Here is a 27,481-nt window from a genome sequence, read left to right on the forward strand (position 1 = left end):
TGAAGAAAAGAGGAAGTTGTTTCAAGATCATTACAGATTGTGTCAGTGCAGTAATACAAATTACTGACATTCTGATGTAAGGTCAGAATCAGGTTTTCATAGTCACTGAAGGTGATTCTATGTATGTTCTCTGTTGGATGAATATATGCTATCAGCTGTAATTCCCAGCACTCAGCACATGATTATTCTGCCACCAGACTTTGTTAATCGTGTCTGCAATCCAGTGCCAGCTTGAACATACACTGCAATAATTCCTCTTTTGAGAACAGGGGACGCCAGTGGATGATGAGCCTTAGACATATAAATGGAAAAATCCTGGGAGATAAAGTTCATTTTTTTTCCTTGCAGCTGTGGCAAGGAAAAAGAGAAGATGATTTATTATTTCTGCAGAACTCAGAAATAGAGATGACCCAAAAAACAGCACAGTGTTTTGAGAGAAATTTTATAACATGCTGAACAATTCTTTCAAGTGGAGTTTTTTAATTATATAAGTAATTGTTCTTCAAATTTCAAGCTCTAAAAAAAAAAGAGTTGATTCATATGTCTTTTCCAGAATAATGTTTTTTTGGGTGGAGTATGTTGTGAAATAATAATATTTTACTTTTCTCTTAGTTTTCTTCCAAACAGCTCAATTATTTTTTTTAGAGAGATAAAAGAAATTAAATTTCTTTGGAGGGGAACTTTTCCCCCTTTTTATTACAGTGTCACAGGTTTACAGTATCTCAAACTGTGAGAGAAGCTTATAAAGCATTCACCTCCCAGTTCTTTGTGTGAGATGCTCATCTGGAATAGGTTGGTGGTGTTTTATAGATGAGTTGCTATTAATCTCTCATAGCATCAATACATGTGAACTTCTTGATGGTTCTTACCAAAAATCAGAAGTTCCATCAAAGCTAGCAAAGCCAGCAAAGTTTAATTGCTTGCTTGGTTTAAATGAGAAGCAAATCTATCTGTTTTGTAATTATTACTTGTTCCATGAAGTAATGGGACCTCAGAACTTAAAAGTGAATGTAAAATAGGAGCCAAAATATAACTAGAGTCCTTCTCAATTCATTGAGCAATTTTAGAACCTCTCTCTATTTCAGTGAAGGTTGTCCTAGAAGAAATAATTAAAAAACCCCAAAAAGTGATACAGTTTCCTCAGCTGAGTATAGAATAAGAGTTTAAACAGCACTGCTGGACTTGGAGTTAAAACTGTCTGCATCAGTGAGTGCACTTCAAAGCTGGGAGCAGAATGCTTCAAAACAACCACTTAAAAATTATTCTTCCTTCTTAGACAGTTGTTCAAGTCAGCATCACTGTATCATCTTTCAGGGCTATTAAAGAAGGATGTGGATCTATTGATAGGAGTTTCATTTTTCTATGTGAACCAAAGTTTTATCTAGTTGGACAATTAGCTGTGTAAATTCTCTAGAATTGGTAGGGGCTTCATGTCAGTTCAATAGCAATTGAATTGGTGTTTTTACCTTTTGTACCACTTACAGTAATTTTTCTAACTGTCTTGTTCTAAGACAATAGCAGACAACAGGGTAGTGGATGCCTTCTGAGAACAGTGTCAGTGTCATGTGTCTCCCTCAACCAAAAATGAGTGACTTTGGAAAGACACTGTTTTTAGGGAGTGAAACTCCAATGCTGTCAGTGTAGTAATGCTTCAGCTGCCAAAGGAAAGGTACAAATGCCCTGAAACCTGTAAGAGTATTTCTTCCTTGTGGACACTTTGAGGAATCTCAGGTACTTCCTTCAGCAGAACTCATTGAACTGTGAAGGTATCCATGTATCCCTGCAGGAGCCGTTATAAAAAGGTTTTACCTTATTACTTCCTAAAATGATTTAGAGAACAAAGTGGTAGTGAGGACATTAATGGTAGTTCCCTGTATTGCTTTCTTGTGTAATTTTTGTCACCAGTTTCCTCATTTCTTAAAGCTCAGCTGCTGGAACGACCACATAATACTTTTAATGTTTTAGCTGTTTTTCCAGTCTTTATAGCTGCAGGCAAAGTTGAAGAAAATGGACACTTTGAATGTTTCAACACCAGAAATTAAATGAAAAGCACTGGAAATTAATTATTCCACTAAAAGCCAGTGGTTTTAAATTTTACTTGCAACTGGCTTACGATTTTTGACTCCATATGGTTGTCAACTTTTACCTGACATCCACCCCAAAGGATACGTGTTTAGAGGTGGTGGTTTTCAATGTTTGCTAAAACACTGTCTCTCTTAGGTACTCATGTGAAAACTGATGTATTTCTGTGTGAAAACATTTGGTTTTCATTTACACATTTCATTTTACGTATTTACGTAAAACCTAGTCAGCAGCAAAAAATCAAGTGTTATTAGTGAAGGAACACTTCAATGCACTATCTGGCATGCTAATTTGAGAAGATTAGAAATTCATATTCTCTATTAAGCTCTAAAAAATGAGCTAATGCAATGCATTGTGACTGAACAAAATAATAGCTGGTAATTTACTTCCTTGGTTCCTGTCAGCAGTTTCATTTGTCTTGAATAGGTATAATTGTGTGTCAAAAAGAGATTGCTCTAAACCCAGTTCTGATATAGTCAGACTTTCCAAATCCTTTATTAAGCACAGCAATTTCCTGCTTCAGATAAAAATACTTCAGTCTTCAGTTATATTTATGTTCTGCTAGTAAAACATGGCTTTCTTTTAAAATGTGAAAAAGAAACATTTCTTCAAAGCTGAGTTGATTGAAGTTGTCCTATTACAGCAGTGTTCACGTGAACATAGTGTTCAGCTGAGCATAAGTTAAAATCAAAAAACTCATTTTAAAGGGCTGTTGAAGGGTAGAGATGGATGCTACCACAGGTATGAGATTTGGAAAGCAAGCACTTGCTGATTGTTTAACAATTATGAGTTATCACAGAGGTCAATTGTGGGAGGTTTCAAGCCTAAGTAATTTTACAGAAAATGAAGTGATAATAGTTACTGCCATTAGCCATATGAGTCAGTAGTAACTCAGAGAAACATTGCTTAAGCTTGGCAGAAGTTAATACTAAACGAGCTCCATAACCTCATTTTAGCTAGCAAATATATTTTCCCGTTAAATAGGACCTGAATTGTTCTTAGGGTGATCTTACACTTCTGAAGATAAATGCAAGAGGTACTTTGCCTAGTTTGGAAGTTTTGGAGTGTTTTTCTACCAAATTTATAAAGATAATAATAATAAAAATCAGATCTGGGTCTTCCTTGATTCAAACAGTGCTTATCACAGTCTATCTTTATTTTGATGGAAAAATACCAGGAAATTGAGTATCTAATTGTGTATATAATAATGAAATGTAGAAACATTTTTGACTGAGAGACTGTGCCTCAAGAGCCAACATTTATTATTCTGCCTGTATTTTTCTACCACTCTACCACATTTAGCTATAATATGGGAACTTGGATTTTGTGTGTGCTTGATTAATTTTGTTATATATATATCATAGTTTTCCTTTATACCTAAAGCTTACTGGGTCATCCCAAAAAGCTAACACCCCCACATTAGAGAGAGTGGGACAATAATCATGTGTTTAGATCTAATATTAATACTAAAATATATGTGTACAAGCACAGAACTAAAAGTATTCATGTGCTCCCAGGCTTCCTGGTATTTCCTAACTCCAGAAGATGCTTGCAGCTAGAATAATTTTAATCTTTCACTATTGGTGTTTCTTTTAATACACAGCTGCTGTTGTTCAGGCTTTCAAAAATTTGTTCCATAACAATTTTGTTATTATCATGCCCTAAGGAGTGCTGAGCACTTTTGAACATTTGCTGCTGAATAGTATTCTTTCTGAGGGATGAGCGTGTTCAAAGTTTCCGGCAGCTTTTATAAAAATGCTTTGCTGACTTCTAGATGGACTTGCTGCTCTAAATCCTCAGGGGCTTGTGAAAATGTTCATCGTAAAGTTGGTGTTTTCTGCCCAGAGTAATCATATTGCAGAGTGTGCTGGGAGATTTTTGTAGTCTTATACTTGTTCACACTAAACTTCAAGATTATAAAATGCTAGATTATAAATAGTGCCATAAAATCATATTCTCTTGTTTTCCTCAGAAGCAGTGTCCTAATTTATGAAATATTTCTGACTATGTTACAGTTACACATATCAACCCAAACGAGACAAACAACTTAGTGGTCAGACCTGCTGAACACTTCACAAGGAGCCCTCCCTGACTGGTTTAGAAATGGGAATTTTAAACAGTTTATCAATAAAAATGTTGTTGCACTATTCTTGGAATTGCTTGATGTTGCAGTGTGACGCCATTTCCTGTTTCACCTATCCCAACCCCCCAGGTGTGCCCACCTCTCCTTTCCCCTCCCGCTTTGCCCACCTGCTAAGAGCTGTCCATCCATCCTAACATTCCAGCAGGGCGTCGTGGTGTGGTTGGCAGAAGTTCAAAAGATGCCCCTCAGGTCCGGGCTCATTGGCCTGTCCAAGTGTCTTTATTCCTTGAGCCTTCCCCTCCTCACACCTGGTTGGTGCCTCACCTGTCCCTTCCCCTCCCCTGTCCCAGGGCATAAAAGGAGACGGGACCATGCGGTCGGGATTCTATTGGAGCTGTCACCACTTTCAGAGGTCTGTCATCCTGGAATAAAACTCTGGATTAAAACTCTACGGCAGAATCCTCTCCTTTTTCTCTTCGCCGTCACCTGAACCTTTTCCACCAGAGATAAATTGAGTTCCTACTATGCCTGGATTTGTTCTGAGTGCCCAGCTGCAGCATCCAGCCGGCCAAAGGTGTCTCTGACGGGGAAACACCACAGCTGCCACCTTTGGTCCAGCAGCAAGGGTCAGATGAGCCCAGGCATGTCCCACCCGGAAATATTGGGATTAATATTCCATAGCTTGATATAAGTGAAAATATACACAATTTATTTTCAACAATTTAAGACCCTATTTTTACAAGGCTTAAATCAAGGGATGGAATAGAAGGATAGAGATTTTTGTGCTGTATCTATCTGTGAATTACATATTAGTTTGGATTAATGGTTGCACAGTATGTCTTTGAATATAATCTAGATATTATCCCACAGCCCTAGAATCCTAACCATGACCTCAAGAATATTTAGCTTTCTATATCATTGCAAGAAGTCTTGATCATGATTTGATTTATCTTACCATTATAAAGGAATGAAAAGTTCTCAAAATCATGCCATAAGAACAAACTTTCTTCCAGGATTTTGGAGCTTCCAGAACTGGCTAAAAGTAGGAATTGCAGAAGTAAATGAAAATATTCAAACTGTGGTTAATGGATGGTGTTTTGTTTTGTATGATTATATTGCTATTGTACTGTGTAATTGTGATACTTGATATACAGCTATTTTTCTAAATGTCAAGATGTGGCTACTAAATAACCTTAGATCTCCAATTCTTGGTTACTAAAATAAATGATTTTCAATGGAATAATGCAGTTTGGAGAGGAGACATAGCTGTTGCTCACACTGTGCATTTTTGTTGGGACATTTCTACTTCTGGGTATTTTTTTTTATTTAGCTCTCTAACATAACCACAAAAAAATTTGATATGTTTTCTTAAGTCCCTTGAAGAAAAAAGAAAATTCATAGTATTTCCTAATATTCCATTCAAATAATGTGTATTTTTTCAGTCCTATACTGAGACAAGATTTGATATTCTTGTTTGATAGAGTGACTCTCCACTTAGGATGCTTGTACAGACATAGATCCACTCTTACACAGGTGCTCGCACAGTGCATATTGAAAATCACTATTTCAAGTATTCATGAAATTGTTGTAGCTTCACCAAAACCTCCATCTTTGAAGTTACTGAGCTTAGCAGACATGCATAGTGATGTGAGTTTTCTGCCCTCCATAAAATAATTGCAATATTTAATTTTAAAAGCATTATATTAAATTATTAATTACTTTATTTCATGGATTATTACAAAAAGCATTACTTAACATAAATTTATCTAAATGCCCACATGTCAACATTTCTTCTGTCATGGCATTGGTTGTGTCTTGTGACTGCCAGCCTTCTAGAACTTTTGCACCTTTCAAAACAATTTCTGGGCCCCTGCATGTTTTCTTCTTCCTTCAGTCTTTGACACATTTGTCCCTATTTAGCTATATTCCTCCCCACTTCCCTGATTTACTTCTACTTCCTGTGCTTCTACTTTATTTTTCTTCAATAAATAAGGGTTTCTACTCTGCATGTCTTTTCTATTTACTCATTAATGCTATAATTCACTCATTCCATTTTGCAAGCTCTTCCAATCAGTGTAAAATAAATTAATTGATGTAACTAATCTAGAGTGATAATTTTTATCAGCCTGCCCAATAATTGTGATACCACTTTGTATTTAATGGGTAATCTAAGTGAGTGGGATATATTTATCTAACCTTTAAATAAGAAATCTCAATTTAATTATGTATTTGAGCCAGCAATGTGCCATAACAGCCTTTACAGCCTAGAAGGTTACTGGTGTGCTTTGCTGCACTGGGAGAAGTGCTGCCAATGGGATGAGGGAGATCCTTCCCCTCTACTCAGCAGTGGTGAGGCCACAGCTGGAGTAGTGTCCCCACCCCTGGGCTCCCCAATACAAGAAAGACATGGACATACTGGAGAGAGATCAGTGAAGGGGTCAGTGAGGATGATCTCTGCTGTGAGGAAAAGCTGAGAGAGAGAGGCAAAGCTGTTCTGCCCAGAGAGAAGGCTCAGGGGGATCCTACTAATGTAGGATCTACTAATGTGTTTAATACCTGAAGAGAGAGTGGAAACAAGGTAATGGGCATGAACTGAGACCCAAGAGGTTCCTTCTGAATGTCACGAAACACTTTTTCAACCAAGTGCTGGCACAGATTGCTCGAAGAAGCTGGGGAGTCTTTCACCTTGGAGATGTTCCAAAGCCAATTGAACACAGTCTGAGGCAAATGGCTCCTGCTTGAGCAGGAGATGTTGGACCAGATGACATCTCTTTTTAAGCTTGAAGTTGTTCCCAACTTCAACCATTTTCTGCTATGCATAGTTCAATTTAAAATTTGAAGTGGTGGTACATGTATCAAAACTGTTATACTAGCTATCTTAAATGCAAGCATATTGCCAGAGGTAAAAAGTTCATGGCTTTTTATGAATGACACGGTTCTCCATAATTCATTAAAAACCACCAAAATGTCATGTAACATGTGCTTTCATACTATGTAATTTAGAGAACCTGGCATTTTAGTCCACCTGACATTCTCAGTCTGTTGCTTTACCAGGGAAGGGCAATTTATTTGACTAGATGACAGATGGGAAGCTGTACACCTCACTGGAACACTGAGGGTGATTGTAGAGAAAATTTCTGAAACTAGCAGAGCACGATGGAAAAAAATAGTGAGAACTTACATGAGATATATAATGCTAGCAAGATGTCTGCAGTTTACTTGATGTAGCTGAAAGTAGAAGGTAGCTCTTTGCTATACTGTGGATGCTTTTTTCTTACAACTGAGACATTAGCACCATTTGAGTCTCTTTCTTACTATCCTAAAATAATTCCCCTATTTTAGACTCTATCTCTCTCTGCTACAATAATAATTAAAATCAAATAATAAGTGACTAAAACCTAAAAAGATTCTGTCTGCCTTGAAATGTCAATACAGAAGCCTGAAATCCCTTAGCCATTTGGACTTTGATTTCTGAATCGACCTACATTTTCATTTCCTCAAAATAACATTTACAACTGAACATTTGCAGTCTTGGTGGTTGAAGCAAAGGGCACTGTGCTCAAAATTCTCTTTTATAATGGTTATTAAACACACCAATGTCTTCTGTGTATAGTTTCTTACTTCAAAAAGCCCAGAGGATCTGGCTGTATTATGTTCAACTGCACATCTGCAACAAACTGTTACCATTTGCATTAGCACAATAGTTGGCTGAATAGGCTTGCCTCACAACAGAATATTAACAGATGCCTTTCTCTTTCCTGACCCCATTTAATCACAGTGAAAATAATTTTCTGTTTTCTTTCCCAAAGGTGGTAGAAAGACTTCAGTGTGTTGTCTGATGTAGTCAGCTTATAACAAAAGTCTTAACCATTCATTTTATCAGAAATTAGTATCTCCACATACTTTCATGTTTTGTAACTACCATCCTGGGCCAGTCTTTCCAAACTGTGGTACTTGAAAGCCATATGCAAAAAATGCAATTATTTTTTTATAGTAGGAAATTTCAGATAACTGAAATGCAGGCACTATGTGTCTGATTTGTAAGGAGTTTAAATTAGACATGGAGTGGTGCACACATTTTTGTATGACACTATGGAGCTGCAAGTCTGAAGTGTCAGCATCTTGATGGCTACATGATGCCTATAGGCTGGCATTGCAAAAGAAGTAGATTCATGACCTATCATGTAACAAATGGGCCTGGTGTTCAGGGCATATAAATATCCTGATTTTAGCATGAAAACACTGTTATGGTGAGCTGTACCTCCACTCTTTCTTTTACTCTCTATTAGTGGAATCTCATACAGCAGTTCACATTTTCCCTTATCGTTTCTGATCTCTCATGTCTCACGCAGCGCATGTGGGACTTGCAGGTTCAATCCCTGTCTCGTGTTTTTTTATTGAGCCTAGATTTCATACATTTTCAGTTTCATGCAAAGTCAGCTGTCCCTTCTGTGCAAAAAAGTTTGTCATGATCTATTATCAGCTGAAAAATTGAAAGTCAGAATGTCATGGTTACCTGGTCCTAACCAGATATTCAGGATTAGCATCATGAAGTGGCAAAGAAGTTCCTGAGTGGCAAAAGGTCAGGCTGAGGCTTTCAGGATAGGACAAATGTTCTCCAGCAGAAACCTGGTTCCAAGCCCTCCTGCAGTGAGAGCCTCCATATGGCCATGGACGTGCCAGGCCCCATGTGTGTTAGGGGAAGCTTCTTGAGAGAGGGAGTACATGTCGTTGTCTACTTTTATACTGTTACTGACGTGTTAGTTTTGGGCTAATGCTGCAGTAGTGGTTTTGATGGATCCTTGTTTCACCCAGAGCCACCACTTTCATGGTTTTGTATTCTGATGCCACCAGCTGACTCTTGCAGACCATAACATTATGTACATAGGCTTTTAAGGATTTGTGAAATTTGAGTTTCAGCGATTGTTCAAGACTTATGGCCAGCATGGAATGAGCAAAATTCTGCTAGTAATAGTAACTTATATCTGGTCTGTTGTTTGAAAGCTCATTTATGTTTCCAAGTAGTAATTCTTGTGCATAGAAGAGAATAAATCAGTTCTTCAAAGATGACCAAAATTTCATTGCCAGATGAAATTTCAGAAGAGAATCATTTATCAAAACAATGTTTTTGAGAAATGATGAGATCAGGCTAGTTAAGTTGTTCATTATGTAAATTATGGATGAAATCAATCCCATCTATTATAATTTAAAAAAAAAGAAAACCCTATCTTCCCATTTAGTAACATATTGTATTGTTCAGTGTTAGTTTTAGCTTCTGTGCTTGGCCTATTCATAGATCTGCAGCCCATTACAGTGGCGCCTGTTAGGGCAAATACTATGAAAGTTTTGCCAATTTTTCTATGATAAACCATGTTTTCCAGGAATTCATACTTAATCATAAAAAAATCCCCCACAGTTGAGACTTGGCTTGGAAAGTCTTGATTCACAAAAATTTCACTTGCATGTTTATCCAGATATTAAAAAATAAATCAGTCATCTAATTTATAAAATCAGAGGTATTTAAAAATAATGTATTGTTTAAAGATCAGAGAATTGTATTTGTTGGAAACATATAATATTATGATCACTTAATCCAGATAGACACATTTCCTGACAATGAATAATTGATTTCTTGCTCTTACTTTACTAATCACTTTAATATGTTTCTGGGTGTTTTTTTTCTGTTGGGCAGATCCATAGTCCAAAATGGCAAAATTTTTTCAGTACTCTAGAAATATTCAAATGTCTAAGATATTTTCCTTTGAAAAGCTCACTGTGTATCAATGAAAATCTAAATATATCAATAACTGTAACTTATGGTATGATGTTGGCATTAGATCCTAATATGTATTTTAAAACTTTTTTTTTCTAGATGTCGTGTATAGTGCTGGTGGCAGGATTTTTTGGTTTAGTTAATTACATATGAATAATGATTAATGCAAGTTGTGAATGTCAATCATGGAGATGTGAGAGTTAATCTGAGTTGTTACTCTTACCTGTGATGTTTCCATAATTCTAATAGAGACAAGCTTTAACAATGTCAATTTCTAACTAATAATCCAAATGATTGTTCAGATTTAAATTGCCTGCAATTGACAGACAAACTAGTGAGAAATGCTTGTTTTGTAGTACAAATATTTCTTTTCAACTGTGTGTTAGTGCTTTACGTTTCCTGTTGAAATCAGGTTTGAGGAAAGAGCTATTACCTAAAGTTTATTTACACAGAATGAGCAACAACAGAAATCACATGTTCAAAGCCCCTGTATGTGGAAAGAAGTTTAAAGAAGAATAACTAGTTAGCATTAGGGAGTAAGTAATTATTTGGCTACACAGAAGGAAACTGGAAGATATTACACATAACTGGAAAGATAATAAATTCAGACAGGATTTTGAAAGGATTTTTGTGAAGTCGGTAAATGAGGAGAAGAAAATGCTTCCAGTCTCAGAGAGAAGGAAACTGGCTGTAACAGTGGTTTAATTGTCTCAGTAGGGAAAATAAACAATTGAGAGGATGCTTGTAACTAATTTGATAAGTATGTCACGCCCTAAATGATCCAGTTGTCATCCACAATTAATCTTACAGGACAGTTTAAATCAACATATGGAATAGATTGTGATGAATGTGCTGGCCAAGAAATGAGTATTTGCTGACATGATGAAATAATTAGCATTTGGTAGAGATCAGTCATACCTCAATGTGAGGAGCTGATAATCACTTAGCTGAGCTTGGTCCAAATTAATAGTTCCTTCCAGCACTTAAAACGATATCAGCCAGTCCAAGTATGCAGCCAAAGTCATACATTTGTATTAATTTTCTTCCTAGTAGCTGGTACAGTGCTTGAATTTAGGATGAGAATAACACACTCATGTGCTGGTTGTTGCTGAACAGTGCTTGCACTAAGGCAAGGACTTCTCAGCTTCTCCTGCTGCCCTGCCAGCAAGGAGTTGGAGGGGGCGCAAAAGGCTGGGAGGGGACACAGCCAGGACAGCTGAGCCCACCTGAACAAAGGGATACTCCAGACCATATGGCATCATGCTGAACAAACCAGGATGAATTGGCTGGTGGCTAGCATCTATGTCTCAGGGGCTGGCTGGGAAATTGCACTGTGCAACACTTGTTTTCCATATTCTATCACTATCACGGATGTTGGTGTTGTTATTGTTATTTTCCCTTCCTTTTCTGTCCTGTGAAATTGTCTTTATCACAACTCATGAATGTTACCTCTTTCCCAGTTCTCCTCCCCCATCCCGTTGAAGAGGAGTGAGCAAATGGCTGCACAGTGTTTAGCTGCCTGTTGGGTTAAACCACAACTTGCATGTCTGGATTTTAGGACCATGTATTTCAGTCCAGGCATTTATCACTCATGCATCTAATCTGTAAAAATTGTTCAGCTTGAAAAACTGTTGTAAATTTGAATTTAGTGAGGTCTCAAAGGTTCGGGTAAATGTTTCATCATCTCTTAATCTTTTGCAAAGAACAGACAAACAGGAAGGTAGCATTCTTGGAAGACAGTTGGCACAAGGAACATGCCAGGAAACCTGCTAGTGTTTCAGGACAGTGTTCAAACTTGTGCTCTTGCTCTGTTTATTTTCATATAAACATAGAATTGTTTGGATTGGCAAGGACCTTAATGACCTTCTAGTTCCAACCCTCCTGCCATGGCCAGGGATGCCAGCCACATCAGGTTGCTGATTTTATTCATAAAGTGTAGCACTTGCAGCTGGCCACCATTTTAGCAAGGATTGTGGTTTGTGCTGCTGTACTGTATTCCAGTCTCTGACTGCCAGCCTCAATATCTACTGGTGGAAATACCTCTGGTGCACAAAGAATTATTAGCACCAGGCATTTCTAAGCAAAAAAAAAAAAATAAATCTTGAACAGTTTCAGTATTTCAGCTAATACTGTCGCAAAATAATAAAGGCAAGATCTCACATACATTAGAAGCTCACCAAAGTAGCCATAAGAATCTGATGATGTGGAGCTGGAATAGCACATGCATTTATATTTTTCATATGGTTAATTAAACCCATAGAATCATTCTGTACATACTAGGGTTTTATTGGTATTAGAATAAAGAATTTCTTTTTTTTAAAAAATGAAACTGATAATTACTTCTCTCTGTGCTTCTAATCAACAGTCTTTGATGTACATCTGTTTTTTAAGCACATCTGTACTGTAACTTCCAGTCAGGAAAAGCCTTTTATGGCAAGTAGCCTTTAAGCTACATGCTGTGTTTATTTCATGTATTCTTTTTCCTTTTCTTCTTAAGAAAGTATCCATGCATTTTCCTTCAATTTAATTTCAGTTGAATTTTCAGTGACTATATACCTTAAAATGTTTGATGCAAGAAAAGCTTCAATTTTTCAATTTAGTTTTGACATGTTGTTGAAAATTATGGTAGAGATTATAGTACTAACTTTCTTGCAACTATATCTCAGAATAAGAAGAGAACCTATTTGTCCACTCCACATGTATTATTGGACACCATATTATATTGCTTCTTATATGATGTGATGCCAAGTGTGTCTCCAGCTGCTGTGTATATGAGGGGGATCTGAGGGGAAAGACAGCCTGCTGTGATGCTGAGAGCGTCTACAGTGCTAGGCTGCTGCAGCAGAGATGCTGCAGACCATTTATTGATTCCCCTTCTCTTAGCTCTGGAAGAGGAAAAAAGGCATTTTTTAGTTGTGTTCTTCAGGACAGTGCTGAATGCAAAAAGTACATGCTTTTAAGTACAATGTGTTTAAACACTGATGCACTTGGGTTGAAATACATACTCATTATATAGCATATTTAAGCATGTGAATAAATGTGGATAAATTTATTGTCATGGACTCACTTCAGTTTAGTGAAAAAATGTTCAGATAAGGCTTTGTTCAATTCGGGGTGGTTGCTGTACATGAGGCAGGCACTGCCTTTTTGGAGGTGTTCCTGCAGCTGTCCAGAGAAGGGACATGGGAGTGCACAGCTGTCCAGAGGAAGGGACATGGGAGTGCACAGCTGTCTGGAAGAGGGACGCACACGTGCACAGCTGTCTGGAGAAGGGACATGTGCACAGTTGTTTGGAGAAGGGACACACACGTGCACAGCTGCCTTGAGAAGGGACACACATGTGCACAGCTGTCCATCCAGTCTCCAGCAGCATGGGTGGGGCTAAGCCTTCCTGCAGGCACACTTTGCTTCCATGGGCTGACAATTTTAGTGCGTCCTCTTCTGCCTGCAAAGCTGTGAGTAGTAGTTGTGGGTTGGTGGGCACTGAGGAAGAGCTCAGACAAAAATGTCCCCAGCAGCTGCAGCTGGGTTCAGAAAAAGGGTATTCCCTGTAATTGTAATTGTAATACTGATTTCATTCTAAAAATACTCAAGTTATGTTTCTGATGGCTTTTCCTAGACATACATTTCAAAAGTGAAGATAAATAACAGACCTGTGCTCTGTAGTACCACTCTGAGAGATCACATTTTCTTATTGCAGCTTCTGATGTGAAAGGTGTTAAAGGCATACGGTTAAGTCCAGCCCAGATTGTTTTGGTTTTCTTTGTTTGGTGTTGTCATACCATCAGAAGAGTTTAACCAAGCATAATTACTTTAAAAGTAGAATTTCTTTTTGTGAGACTAAGCCTGTACATTCATATACAGAAAGCTTCTGCAAAGTTTGTTCCTTTTGGATTAATATTTGCAGCTGTAGAAATGAAGCTAACAGAAGCATTACAGGAGTCATGTCCAGGTCTACCTACCATGCTTGAATGTGTTCAGACTCTGGAAATTAATAGATCTATTGAATTTTTTTATCTTTACCACAAAATAAAATTAAAGCATTTGCTGACTGGATGTCTAGGAAAAAGTGGTGATGGCCTCTAGATGTATCTGTAAGCATTGCTTACTGTTTTAGTCAGTTACATAAACATCTTTAGAAAAAGAAATAATCTGAGGTATTAGATATTATATTATAGGGTAGACGCAAACAAAAATGTAGGTTACTTCATAAAGCAATCACAGTTGCTTTTCATATAGTTAAATGTAAAGCTATTCTGCAGAATCAAAGAGTTATAGAAATGGAAAAACATAGCTGCAGGATGAGCAATGGCATCCAAAAATGGTGTTCCTCAAAAGAAATCATTTGAGTTGTTACGATATATAGAGAAAAAATTCAAATGCAATTCATTTCTGTATAACTTTAGTAAACAGGAAGAAGCGAAATAAATAAATTTCAGAGTTCTGACATCCAGACTGAGACTTATATTTTATAGAAAAGATTGGAAAAACAGTTCAGTTGGAAAATGTAGGTACAAGTAAAAAAAGAATTATATGAAGGCTACAAAATAAATGCAAAAGATAGGTGCACAAAATCTTCCATATGCTTAATTTCTCAGGTGATGAACAAATATTAATCTAAAGTCTGATCTAGGAGAGGAAGGAATAATGAGAAATAACATCTGCATAATAAAATTCAAGTTAGGAATTGGACAGAAATTTTGATGGTAGAATGATTAATTACTGAAACAATTACCAAAGTATTGGACCCTCCATCTCTCTTGTCTTTGATTTAGATTGGACAAATTTCTTCAACAAGTTAGTAGACTCAACAGCACATGAAACTAATGTTTAATTTCTCATGTTTATGTAAGAAATCCCACTAAAGGTTCTCTTGACCCCAATTCTCATTTGTAACCACTGCATCATCTTAATTTTTAAGCAATAAAACATGTTTTCAATTATATTAATGTAAAATGTAGGCATTCTGAAAGAGACAAATATTATCTTATTTGCCTATGTATTTATTATTTAATCTCCAGACGTTGAAAAGGTATGCAGGTGTGAATTATTGGGTCCTCATAGTCTTGGGAAAGGGCTTCCCATTGAGCAAGCAAGAAAGGTATTGTAACACATTTAGGGATAAAGCCATGTCACTCAGAACATCCTGTAACTCCTGCCTGGCCACAGCTCGAGGGCAGTCCCTCTCCCTGCCGGTGTTGCTGGGCTGTTACCTGGCACTGCACTGGGGCACAGCTGGGGACACATCCGTATTGGTTGGCTCAGAGCTCCCAAGGCAGGGAGATGCCTGCAGGAGCAGCCCTGGCCCGTGCTGCCTCTCTGGGAAGGACAGGGCTGCCCCAGACCAAAGTTCAGATAATGGAGGTGGGGTCTGGAGATGTTCTCTAGCACTGTTGGATTTAATAATGCAGGCCTAGCATTATTAGGGAGAAGCCTGTGGCCATAGTGCGTGGGATGTACAGGTAAAGGGAAGTCCTCAAAGCTAAATTTGGATCATTGGTCTGATCAAATGTCTGGGGAGAAGGGGAAGGTGTGCACTGTATTCAGTGGTTATGGATAAACAGAGACTGCCTGACCAAATTCAGGCCGGCACTGGAACATCCTGAGCACCCTGAGAACAGAAATCCAGTGAGTGCAGGGAGCAGTGCAGGTGCACAGCTCACCTGGTACACTCTGCACTACATGAGAAGAATGAGGCAATAACTTTACACCATATTAGAAATAATACATTCATATTCACTTTCAGTTGTTATTCAGAAGGAGTCTTCCTGCTGTACTTTAGTTTGTTGTCAGGTGTTTAATTTATCCTCCTCCTGAACATCTATAAGATTTACTGTGCAGTATTAAGGAGGGGCATGAGGGATAATAAAAATAATTTCTGAGCTGTGTCAGTTATAAAAAAGGAATAAAATAAAGTAAAATAATCCTGAAACAAATTTATTCCTCAGTTCTTGACCTGAATCCTTGAAGGGAATTTACAAAGGACTAACTCTTCATAACTAGACAGTATTCCACAGAAGAAAATATAGCTCTAAAAAAATCTAGCTTCTCAGTATAATCTTCCTCTCTGTAAGGAACCCTTAATTGAATAAAATGCAATTTCCAGTATGAAATTAAACCTTGGGGAAGCCAAAAATAAACGTTGCTTCAATAAAATTCATTTTTTAACCCCAGTATGATGAGATAAAAATACAATTAATTATATTCACTGGAAACAGGGAGAAAAATAAAGAATTCATTTTGAAATAGTGAGCAGAAGGAGTTTAAAGTCAGATTAGTATCCAGTCAAGCCGAGAGAAGTTCAAGCCAATCAGTTTTTAGCTATAAATGTTGCCTGTAGGGTTAGAATGTATTTACGTATGTTTGCATACTCATGATGGTGTATACTTTTTTTTATTATTTTGAAATTTGCTTTATATTTCTCTGTAAAAGGAGGGAAAATAAAAAATCCCAAACTTTCCATTGTAAATATTTTGCTTGGCTGTGCTTGCAAAGTATCTGATCTGACATGGTGTTGATTAAGATAAGAATAATGAGTACCCTGCATGCAACTGATATCCGTATTGTTTGAATTTTGAGCTAAATTTACATTAGACAAACATTTTGGCTGCAGTGGAGACTTGCCTGTTTTCATGGAACTGTGACTGAGAGGACAGTGGCACCCAACATTTCAGCATCTGTGTATTCAGTTAAACATGGGGTCCTCTATGAGAGTTTTATAGTTTCCATGTCCCCTTGAGGTTACTGGTTTTCCTCTACCCCAAGAGTGCTTATTCTTGCTTTCTTCTCTGAGAATGTTTGTGAATGTTTTAGTCTTTCACTTTCCATATTCTTTCATGAATATGTACTTCTACAAATAAAAAATAGTATTCCTGGAAATGTTGTGAGAGCAAGCAGTTTTCAGTTCATATCTCACTGCCATCTACTGTATATGCTGGAAAACTGCACTGTGGGAAATGCATTGCATTTCAGCAGTGTAAGATTACTCTTTTCCCAGTTAATTTGCCCTAAATTTAAGGAAAAAGACTACTGAACTTTCAATAGGCTATGACATGTGAATTCATTCTTTATGTAGGAATCAGTATTTCTTTAACAGATGACAATGTCTGATTACACCATATTGTCCAGCAGGAAAGAACATCAGATTATATAGTATTGCTTAGTTAGTTTGTATTCAGGCCAGATGAAAAATAGATGGGTAGTCTGGGAGAAAAAGAATACCTCACTCAGCTTATTCTTGTCCTAAGTAGTAATTTCTTTACTTTCTTAATGGAAATGCCAAAACAAAAACCTAGCAGGATTTAGATGCAGGAACTTGAGATATTTTAATATTCCTTTTAGTTGAAGAATTAGTCTTTGAATCTTTTAAATTAGCTTTCATCTAAGTGTCTGATGTATGCAAATATCAAGTATATACAACACTAAGTGCTGGTTGGGATAGATATAATAATTTACCTAAAGCTGCGACATTATTAAGTTGTAAATAAACTATCAGGATTCTGGGTGTCAGGAACTGAGTAAGATATCAGTCAGATCAGCTTTGCACTGAGTGCTTTTGTAATGGTTTGTGTAGAAATTGCAAAGTTTACTCAAGAGAGAAATTTTTCTGATTTCATCAGGAAAACTGGCATCAAATAGACAAGAATGCATGCAAAACATCAAACTTTGTGTTTGCATAAGTGAATTCCAATTCTTAGTCTATTATTAATTTCATTAGACTGGGAATATAAATTTATACAATTAGCTACCAGTATTACACCAAAAAAAATAAAAGAAGACCAGTAAGCTTGCAAACTCAGGCATTGCAAAGCTGAAGAAGTACCTTCATTTGCTTCCTATTTTAATCTGTTTTGATGATGGCTATAACTATGTTATGGGTTTTTTGTATTCCTATTCAGTATTTGTTGTAAGAACTAACTTGCTGAACATTATTTAACCCTTGCAAATGAAGAAAGAATGATTAAAGAATTCCTTACTTTTTGTGACGCCCATTGTTACCATGTTGCATTGCTTTGCAAACGTTTATTAACCCACCTTTACACATTCTGGTCCTTGGGGATTTGAAATGGTGTCGTGGGCAGCTGATGTACTCTGTGTGATCATTCCATCCCTTCTGCTCTCTTCAGAGGCAAATATGTGTTCACAAGACTTTGTCAAATGACATCAGAAATTCATCCAGGAAAATGAGGAAGTGGTTTCTGACACTTGACCCTTTCTGTTGCATCTCATAAACCTTATTTCTTTTTCTGTGTCACCATCCAAGACAAAATGTCTTTCACTCCTTGTCCAAAAAGATATTTTACTTTGGCTGATTTCCTCCAAATCGTGTTCCTCCTAAAGAACATATTGAGCACAGACAATTTCAACATATATGTTATGGCATTAAAAAAAATCCACAACTGCAAACCAGTTTAAGAAAACTGTCATGAATTCAGTAGCAAGTGAGATTGGTAGAGATACCCATGGGTTGTGGTTTGCAAAGTTACTAAATCTGTGTATGTCCCCTTCTTCTGGGCCACTTCTCAGTGTTGGTTTGTAAATCATGCTTTAGGAAGAGGATGACTCTGTAGCAGTGAGGAATTTTTTTTCCATTGAGTGTGTGTTTATAAGATTTCTTAACAATTTGTGCATTTCTCTGGCAGTTTCAGTATCCAGAATTTTTAACTGAAAGCCTTGGGAAATAAATTATTTCTGGGAATAATTTCTGGACTGAATTCTTTGTTTGCTTGGTTTTTGGAATTTTGCAGTCAGTGTTTATGTGTGGTGCAAATGCAAAGTAAGTGATGAGGCATTTGTGGGTCTGTGCAGGACCAGTGTTCGACCAGAGGGGGCTCCTCCAGAGGCTGACACGAGGAATGGCTGAGGCAGCTGGAGAAGGGGAGGATCAAGGGAGATCTTATTGCTCTCTGCCACTGCCTGGAAAGAGGCTGGAGCCAGGTGGAGGTCAGGATCTTCTCCCCGGCAACAAGAGACAGGGTTAGAAGACATCGCCTCAAGCTGTGCCAGGGGAGGTTCAGGCTGGACATCAGAAAGAATTTATTCACAGAAAAGGTTGTTAAACCAGGGAGGTGGTGGAGTCACCATTCCTGGAAGTGTTCAGGAAAAGACTGAACATGGCACTTAGTGCCATGATCTAGCTGGCAAGCTGGTGATTGATTATACTGAATCTTAGAGGTCTTTTCCAGTGCCTCAATGGTACTGTGATTCTGTGATTGTGACATGGTTTAGTGGCAAACATGGTGGTGTTGCTTTACTGGTGGTTGGATTTGGTGATCTTAGATGACCTTTCCAACCTTAAAGACTCTATTCTATGATTCTATGACCTGCCATCTTTCTCTTGAGTTGATCTCACTGACTGGTTAATCACTGAGTATCTTTCCTCTACTGTCATTAGTTCCCTAATGTTGCCATCCTTCAGAGATATGTCTTGCTAATAACTTTTCTGGCTTTCCACATTAATGAAATGCTGCCACACACAAGGACTGTGGTACTGTGTCTGTAGGAGTATAATGTACAAACATGCAGCATTTATCTCCTTAAAGGACAAGTGAAAGGGGAGGAAAGACTAAAAGGTGTATTTAGCAGGGTCTGCTCTTATCTTAGGATTCCCTGTGCCTTGCTACTAGTAGTGAAAGTTCTGGGCATGAAAGTCTACAGAACGGAAAAAGGCCCACACATGTAAATCCCATCATGCAGAAATCATCAATAGAAGAGAAAAACATTTTAAATAAGGAAGGAAATATTAAGCATTCTGGTAGCTCTATTATGGTGATTTATTTGTATGTAAGACTGCTGAAATTATACTGTGAAATAAAACTGCAGATGGTTGTTTTGTTCTTCCCTTTTATTAAATGTTTTAAATTTGCTGCCCTCATGTGGCTGCATACTATACTTTCTCTGCTGAAATTCCCAATGGACAGGATTCCTTAGGACAACTGTACTTGCAGCAGTGTTTATACACCAGATGGACAGTTCAGGCACTGAACTGGTGCTCTCTGGCTGAGTCAAGAATCTCAAGAAATGTGGCTGGGAGTCCCCGTGAATACATTTGCTGCCTTTTAACTCTGGAGGGCCAGGACTGCCCTGGGTGTTAGGAATCTGATGCCCAAATTCTGTCTGGAGAAAACTGCCTTTGCAGCTGTCAGAAGGTGCTAAAGGCTCCCTCTGAACCAGGTAATGTGTATCCCCAGCTGGCCAGGTGGTCCATGTAAAAGGGATACCCAGTATTTCCAAGCATCTTTCAGCATGGGGTATGAGACAAACCAGAAAACTGAACACAAGGGCATGAGTTATAGGAAGAACACAGATAAAATGGTACAAAAGCAACATAAAATGAAGAAAAATAACCCAGCAAAATCCAGTTTAAGGTTGTTTTTGGGGTTTTTTTTGTAGCTGTTACTCTTTGGTGTGTGGACAGTTGCTGGGTATATGAGCATAAATAATGGGGTTTTTTTCAAGGAATGCATGTTCTAATTGCATGATAACCTATATTGGACCATTACCATTTAATGTTGCCATTAAAATACATTATAATATTTCATTACATAGCGTATTAATTGCCCAGATACCTACCAGAACTAAGTGGTCAGAGCAAAAGTTTAATGAATAACACTGTAAAGACGCCACCCATTGGGATAAGTTACTTAAAAAATAAAGACTTACTCATTGGTAATTTATAAAGCAAATTGCAAAACTGAATTTTTAAAAATTGAAATACAGAGTTTAAATTACAGTATTGCTTCTACAGAAATAACCTGTGTGGAAATGCAAGATATAGAATGATACATTGGGCTTTCAAGGCTTCTATTTTAGTAGGAAGCTGAACACTGAATTCAGCTACATTTCACATCTTTCTTGGACCCTATAGTTTTCAGTGTATGCATATGACTTTATAGAGAATTAAAAAAAATATGTAAATCATGTTCAGGGCTGACTTTGATACAGAAATTGAGGAGCCTGTTTTTAGACAGTCAGAGATAAAAAATGCTTTCCAACAAAAATCTAGTTACCTAGTTTGTATGCAAGGGAAAACACAGTCAAAATAAAAATAAGAATACAGTATGCTGTATATCCGAACAGTGCTCAGATATCCTGCTCTTAGCATGAATTATTTGTATTTGCTCCCCTTGCTGCTAGCATCAAAGTCTTAAAAAAAAAAAAAAGGGACAGCAGTCATAAAACAAAGATTGAAGATGATGCCTGGAGAGCTATAACTCAGAAAGCAGAAGCAAGGTGCACTGCCATCTGCCAGACAACAAGCAGATGAGCATCCTTCCACTAGGAAGGACGTAATGTCACTTAAAAGATCAGTGCTGACTGTGGATTCCAGGCAGTTGCAATGGATTGTTTGCTTGCTTGGATACTGCTTCTGATCAGGAGAGGTTTATAAGTTAATTGGATCAGACTTAATATCTCAGATATTCATATAACCATAGAATGGTTTGGGTTGGACCTTACAGATAATTTACTTCCAAACTCCCTGCCATGGGCAGGGACACCTTCCACTAGACTGGGTTGCTCAAAGCCTCATCCATCCTTGGCCATGAACACTTCCAGGGGTGGGGCAGGCACAACTTCTCTGGCCAACCTGTTCCTCACTACCCTCACTTCAGCAGCATACTTTGTTTGAACTCTAGTCTTCACAATCAGTTTGTTCTTGCTAATCTCTAATCTCTGTTACGTTCTACTAACAGTATGGGAATTGATGGTTACCCAAGAAATACCTTTAATATTCAGTTTTCTGGTTAAAATGACATTTGGAATTTGGGACTCTTAGCATCATGAAATCATCTAGATTTTTTCTTTGTGGTTTAATATTGTCCTGAAAATAATGAAACTTAATCTGTATAACAGGACAATTTGAGATATGATGAGCAGCCATAATTGTTCTTCTAACAGAAGAACAACTATCTTTTATCAGTGGCTCAGGGATGTTGCCTCTGCATGGATAGCTAGTCCACAGCACAGGTGGAAGTTAATTTGCCTTTGTTGTCCCTTGGAATAAAAAAGCAGGGAGGGAGACAATTGCTGCAGAGCAGCAGAAGCACTGCAATGTGCTTGTTGCACAGTGACGTCAAATCAATGAGCTCTAGACCCGTTCATTTCTATTTTAAGGATTTCATATGGGGAGTGTGCTGGCAATTTGGTTTGATGTTTGTATTGCAGGAGCTACTTTCTAAGGCTTAGATAGAGATACCAACTGTGTTGTGTGTTATTTTATCAGCTCAACTCACAGTTTTTTAGAGGAAAAAATAATAGGATCTTTCACTACCTTAAACTTATAGTAAGCAATTAATCTAGTTCTCTAGGGGAGGTCATAGAGAAACTAGATGAGACACTGACTGAAGTTTATATTTCTTTTACTGATTAGTCTATTTAGTGAAAAACCCCAGAAGGTAAGATCACTGAGGCAAACTGGGTAGGAAATTTCCAGTAAAGCTCCTGATGATTCTGTTGGTCTTGTGAGAATCAATTGACCAGCACAATTGGTCACTTCTCTCACATTATTTCCCCTCATCTACTCCTTCTTAATAAGCATTTCAAAGATTTGGATAAAAATATTTAGTATATTGAAAGTGCAAGTTAGAATACAGGGTTGAGAAATACATTAATGCAAGTTTTGATGTCTTAAAATATACCAACCAGTAGAATTCCATAAAAAAGTATTATATATTGAAATTTCTGTAATTCAAACCACCTTATTGTAATGCCACTTTGTGTCAAGTGTTCCTTCCCTCTGACCTCATTAGGCGTGCCTCATCATTAGATACACTGTTACTAAAGAGTTTTAACTTAAAAGCTGCTTTGATTAATGCTTGGTTGGACTGAGGATTTATTGTGTAGGATTAACTAGATTTAAAAATGGCAAAATGCCATAGTAACTTTAATGCCAGACTTTAATGAGAAGCAGTAGTAAACTCCAAGGACCCTTATGATTTTTAATATGGACTAAACTCATGTGCTTATTACCTTAATGTCCTGTCCTGTTTTATATACTAGTACTCCAATAATTCCTAGAGAATAGTAGCCTAGAAAGTGTATTACAAATGCATAATCTGAAGTATGTAGATATCTTTAATGAATCATAAATGTTGATAATTTTATAATCAGATTTATTCAGTATTATTATCAAATAGAGAAAAACTCTTTGCACTGGTTTGGGCCTTTTTAATTAAGAAACAATATGGAAATAAGACAAAACCAGACTGGCAAACATTTTTCCCAATAAATAATGTACTGACAATGTAGATTAAAAATGCATTTTCACATTTTTGTGTAATGTGCTATTCGAATTTCTTTTTACTGTCTTCTTAAGTTCATTAAGTGCTCCTGAAAGTTTATAAAGTTGGCGCTTCTAGAGTTTAATAACCTTATTTTTTTACTATTGATCACATATTTTAGTATATGATACTGCCAAGAAAATCCAGACCATTCTCACATCCGACAACATTTGGTCGTCTCCTTAAATCCTACTAGAGTTGATAGGATTTAAACATATACTTAAAAGGTAATGCACTGCTCAATGAGGGCCTTTGTATCTGACATTTTTTCTGTCCATGCTATCTTTGCTAAGATAACCAAAGGGCACTGATTTATTATTAGAGCTAAACAGGAAAAACTTTCTCATTCAAAAAGCTTGTAAACTTTTTTTTTTCTGAACTGATGGTGATTTCCCAATTTTGTTTATTTTTCAGTGAACTTTCAATAGTAGAAGCATGTAATTAAATTTTTGTTTCTGCACAGTTATATACTGTGAGAATTAGGCACAATGTACTAATAAGCAATATCAAGAGTTCTGGTACTGTCTTTGCCAAAGCAGGTAGGATGCCATCCAACCAAGTTCTTGGGCTCTAATGCCAAATTTCTCATTGAAGTCACAGATGTGTTGGACATGACTTAAATAGGATTACTCACTCAAACAAATTTACACAAGGGTCTAAGGCATATATCCAGCTTCCAGTGGGTAAGGAGCCTGCATTCTCATTTGGCTCTGGGCCTTGGGCACTTGCATAACGTTGCTTGTGTAACTTACCCTGCCAAAAATGAAACCTGCATCAACATGGTTACTCATACCAGAAAAATTGTGCCTGTGGACAAGTGATGACAGTCAAGGGATCCTGCTTCCTTTTGTAACACACTGAAAACTTCTGTTTTCACTGATGATTAAAGCTCTTTAGCCAGCATTACCATTGCAGTCCCTACTGATAATTTCTCTTCCACTGAGTTGTTTTTGTTGGGTTTTTTTGTTTTTTGTCACTTCTGGATTCTTTACTTGACTCATTGCTATTATTTGTTTTTCCTTCTCTTTTTTTTTTTTTCAGGGAGAAGGCCAGCAAAAACGAAGGACAAAAAAAAGAAGAAAAAGAATTTGATGGAAAGGGCTCAGAAGCAGCACAGCATCTTTTTAGCAACGGATAAAACAAGCCAGTAAAGACTTGATTTTCCTTAATGTATTTTTTTTTTGCAAAGTGCACAAAAGCTGCTATAACCTCCTGCCCGTGGATGCACTACAATTCAGCTGCTTTGACAGTATTGGTGGCAAATAACTTGTGAAAATAAAGCCCACAAGCTTGTTTGATTTATTTATATATTTTTAATTTTATATTTTCCTGTCATTTTTGACCTGAAGACTTCAAGGTCAGGAATGCACTGAGTTGGATCAGTGGAAGTGGTCCTGAAGTGCATCAGCGACATTGTTCTGAGTGCCTGGTCAACATGTTGGCAAGGAAAGAAACCTACACAGCACCAGTAGGTGGACCTGTGCATATTTAAATAAGCAGGGGGAAAAGGAAGTCTTGGAGGTGCAGGTACAATTGGATTTATGGCCTATGTTTCCTATATTTGTACATTTCAAGAGTAAATGGATATGACTTACCTACTGAGTGGTAATGTACATTGTTCTCACACTTGCTACGTCGACACAGTTGTGAAATAAAACTGCTTTAAGACAACATGCTGCAGGATTCACTGCTCAGACTCACCCAAGCACAACAGACTGTGTGTACATAGTACTCTGTCTACATATAAATGAACATATTTACTGTACATCTATGCATTTTTATGTATAATACTTTATATATGTTTAAAGGTATGTTCTGTTGGTTCTAGTAATGTACTTTAAATAATCCAGTAAATGTTTACTTTTTGCTATGTTTTAACTATTTTATCATGTTTCTCAATAGTTACAAACTGGATTTTTTTTTCTCATTTGCAAGGCACACATTTGCAGAACTACCTTGCACTGACCCTCACAATGGAGTGTCAGCTCTGAAGTATAATTGCCAGACTAGTAATCCACAAATTCTTTCTGAAATTCAGTACTTCTGTCTTTGCCCCCATGTATTTTGTCTCAGAAAGAGAAGTTTAATGTTTTTTAAGACGAGGCATGATGATGATAGAAGTTTTGAGTGTCAGGAGAGAAATTACTTGTAAAGTTCTTGGTATCTAAGACTGTATATGTAGTTTGGGATTTTTTTTTTTCCCCAATGTAATGCAGCATTTTATTTCAGTTAGTCCTGATGCAGTCAGATAAGAAAACAAATAATTTTTCTCCCTGAATAAGAGAGAAAAAAAATAAAGGTCATGTAAGGTCAGCCATTCAAAAGTATAGAAAACACCAATTCCCCAGTATTGCCGATTATTTGTAGAAGCTTAACAAATTTATTCTGCAGCTGTTGTTTGCTTTGGGATATTTTTTTGGGGGGGAGAGGTAATTTTCTGTGCAGGACATTAAAATGGCACAGGATATGTAATTTGGTAATCTAGCATTATTGGGCTAGCATTCAAGGTGATTTTTGGAAACCTGACATGGAAAGCCTACACTAAAATGACTGTCACTTAAGAGAAATTATTTCACTTTTAGACCTAAAACTTGTATACGACCTACACAAAAAAAATGAAGCAGCAGAACAAACCCCAGACCTCCACAAACCTCTTTTTGACATATACTTTAGAATAATCCCACAAATTCCAGTTTTAGTTTGATGGGGTTTTTTCAAATAAACTAGGGAAATAAAGCATCTGTAAGCACAAATATATCTGCATTTAGCTATGACAAGTGTTACTACCAACATGTACATATGTTAGACACATATGAATGTTCCATCAAACTGCTTGTGGACTTCCACTCAGCCGTGAGGTTTTCACTGTATGTTCATATTTACCTAGAACATAATAAAGTTACAGACAGTAAGATTGCTCTAATCCTGGGATGCTATTTTGGACATAAAATGCTCACTTAAAAAAAAAAAAGAAAATAAGAACTGTAGCTGTCTGTCTGCTTATTGGTTATCAAATTTGGCTGTAAGTTCAGTTAATGCCCTCATACAAGCCTTTCAGTAGTGGTTACAAATATTGTATTAGGCATGTCATGGAAAGAATGCTTCAAAATACAATAAAATGGTGTCACAAACTCCTGAGTAAAATATTTTTGGTCCTTTTAAATTCAAATAGCATATTCTTATGGAATTTCATACATGTAGAAAAATTGCAGAAGGTAGGGAGATGCAGATTTTCTTGCACTGAAGTAAAAAATGTGAGGGTTTTCCATACAACTATTTTGTTTGAAAAGACCCTGAGCATTAGATATACATTGATTTCTCCTGTACCACTCACCTTCACACCAAGAGTTTTATTGGGAGTGTAGAATGAAAAAAAATTGTCCCTAAGTAGCCCTCTGTAGCTCCTCCTTTGTCCTGGACATCCTGCCTGTGCATGGTGGACCCTGTCAGTGTGTTCATAGCCCTGGGGTTTTGTAGGATCACACTCTGGAGGTTTGAAAGGAGGGTTCCTTGGACATTAGGAAAGTGCTTTGCACTGAGAAGGTGTTTGGTCACAGGCTCCTCAGGGAAGGGGTCATGGCACCAAGCCTGTCAGAGTTCAAGGAGTGTCTGGACAGTGCTCTTAGTAATATGGTTTAGTTTCAGGTACTCCTGTGAGGAGCAGGGGTTGGACTCGGTGATCCATATGGGTCTTTTCCATCTTGAGATATTCTATGATTTGATGAATCTATGACCTTGAGAGAGCAGCTAGTCAAAATATTTGCTTGAAACAGGGCTACCTTGAAGTTATCTTCAGATACTGTTTCTTGATGATGTGCAGAAGATCAGGTTTTCAAAGCTGGATAGTGTATAAACAGACTGTGCCCACTGTGGCTCTTATTTCATTTAAATTTGATCAGAAGTGAACTCACAAAGATCATATTTCTTTTCCAGTATGCAACGGACCAAGTACAAATGCCACCTTTTCCCTCCTTTCCTAACTGTTACTGCTTTTTGAATCTGTTTCTCTCAAACAGCAGAAGGTTTCAGAGCAGTGTAACTTTTGTGTTCACAAGGCTTTAATGCCCTAGTTTAACAATTCACTATTGGAAAATTATTTCAGACTACAAAAAATTCAAATTAGGAGGACTAAGAACTTCATATGCTATAGTCATTGGTTTTAAAATGCTGTTATGTTGCTATGATGAGTAGAAAGTGTTTTTTCAAATCCATACACTACTTTATATCTTATTCACATGTCCCAGAAAAGAAAATTGCCTAGTG

General features: G+C 37.2%; 1 protein-coding gene across 2 annotated transcripts in view; it reads left to right on the plus strand.

Moving 5' to 3' along the window:
* Positions 1–26,364, plus strand: part of RSPO2 (R-spondin 2) — a 104,912-nt gene extending 78,548 nt beyond the window's left edge. For both annotated transcript variants that reach the window (XM_054517283.1, XM_036379116.2), the window contains one exon: positions 24,260–26,364. In XM_054517283.1, coding sequence (XP_054373258.1) covers positions 24,260–24,369 — 110 coding nt within the window. In that variant the 3' untranslated portion in view covers positions 24,370–26,364. The remainder of the gene's footprint in view (positions 1–24,259) is intronic.
* The last annotated feature ends 1,117 nt before the right edge of the window (positions 26,365–27,481 follow it).

The sequence above is a fragment of the Molothrus ater genome, chromosome 1 (genome assembly GCF_012460135.2).
Source record: "Molothrus ater isolate BHLD 08-10-18 breed brown headed cowbird chromosome 1, BPBGC_Mater_1.1, whole genome shotgun sequence".
Lineage (NCBI taxonomy): Eukaryota > Metazoa > Chordata > Aves > Passeriformes > Icteridae > Molothrus > Molothrus ater.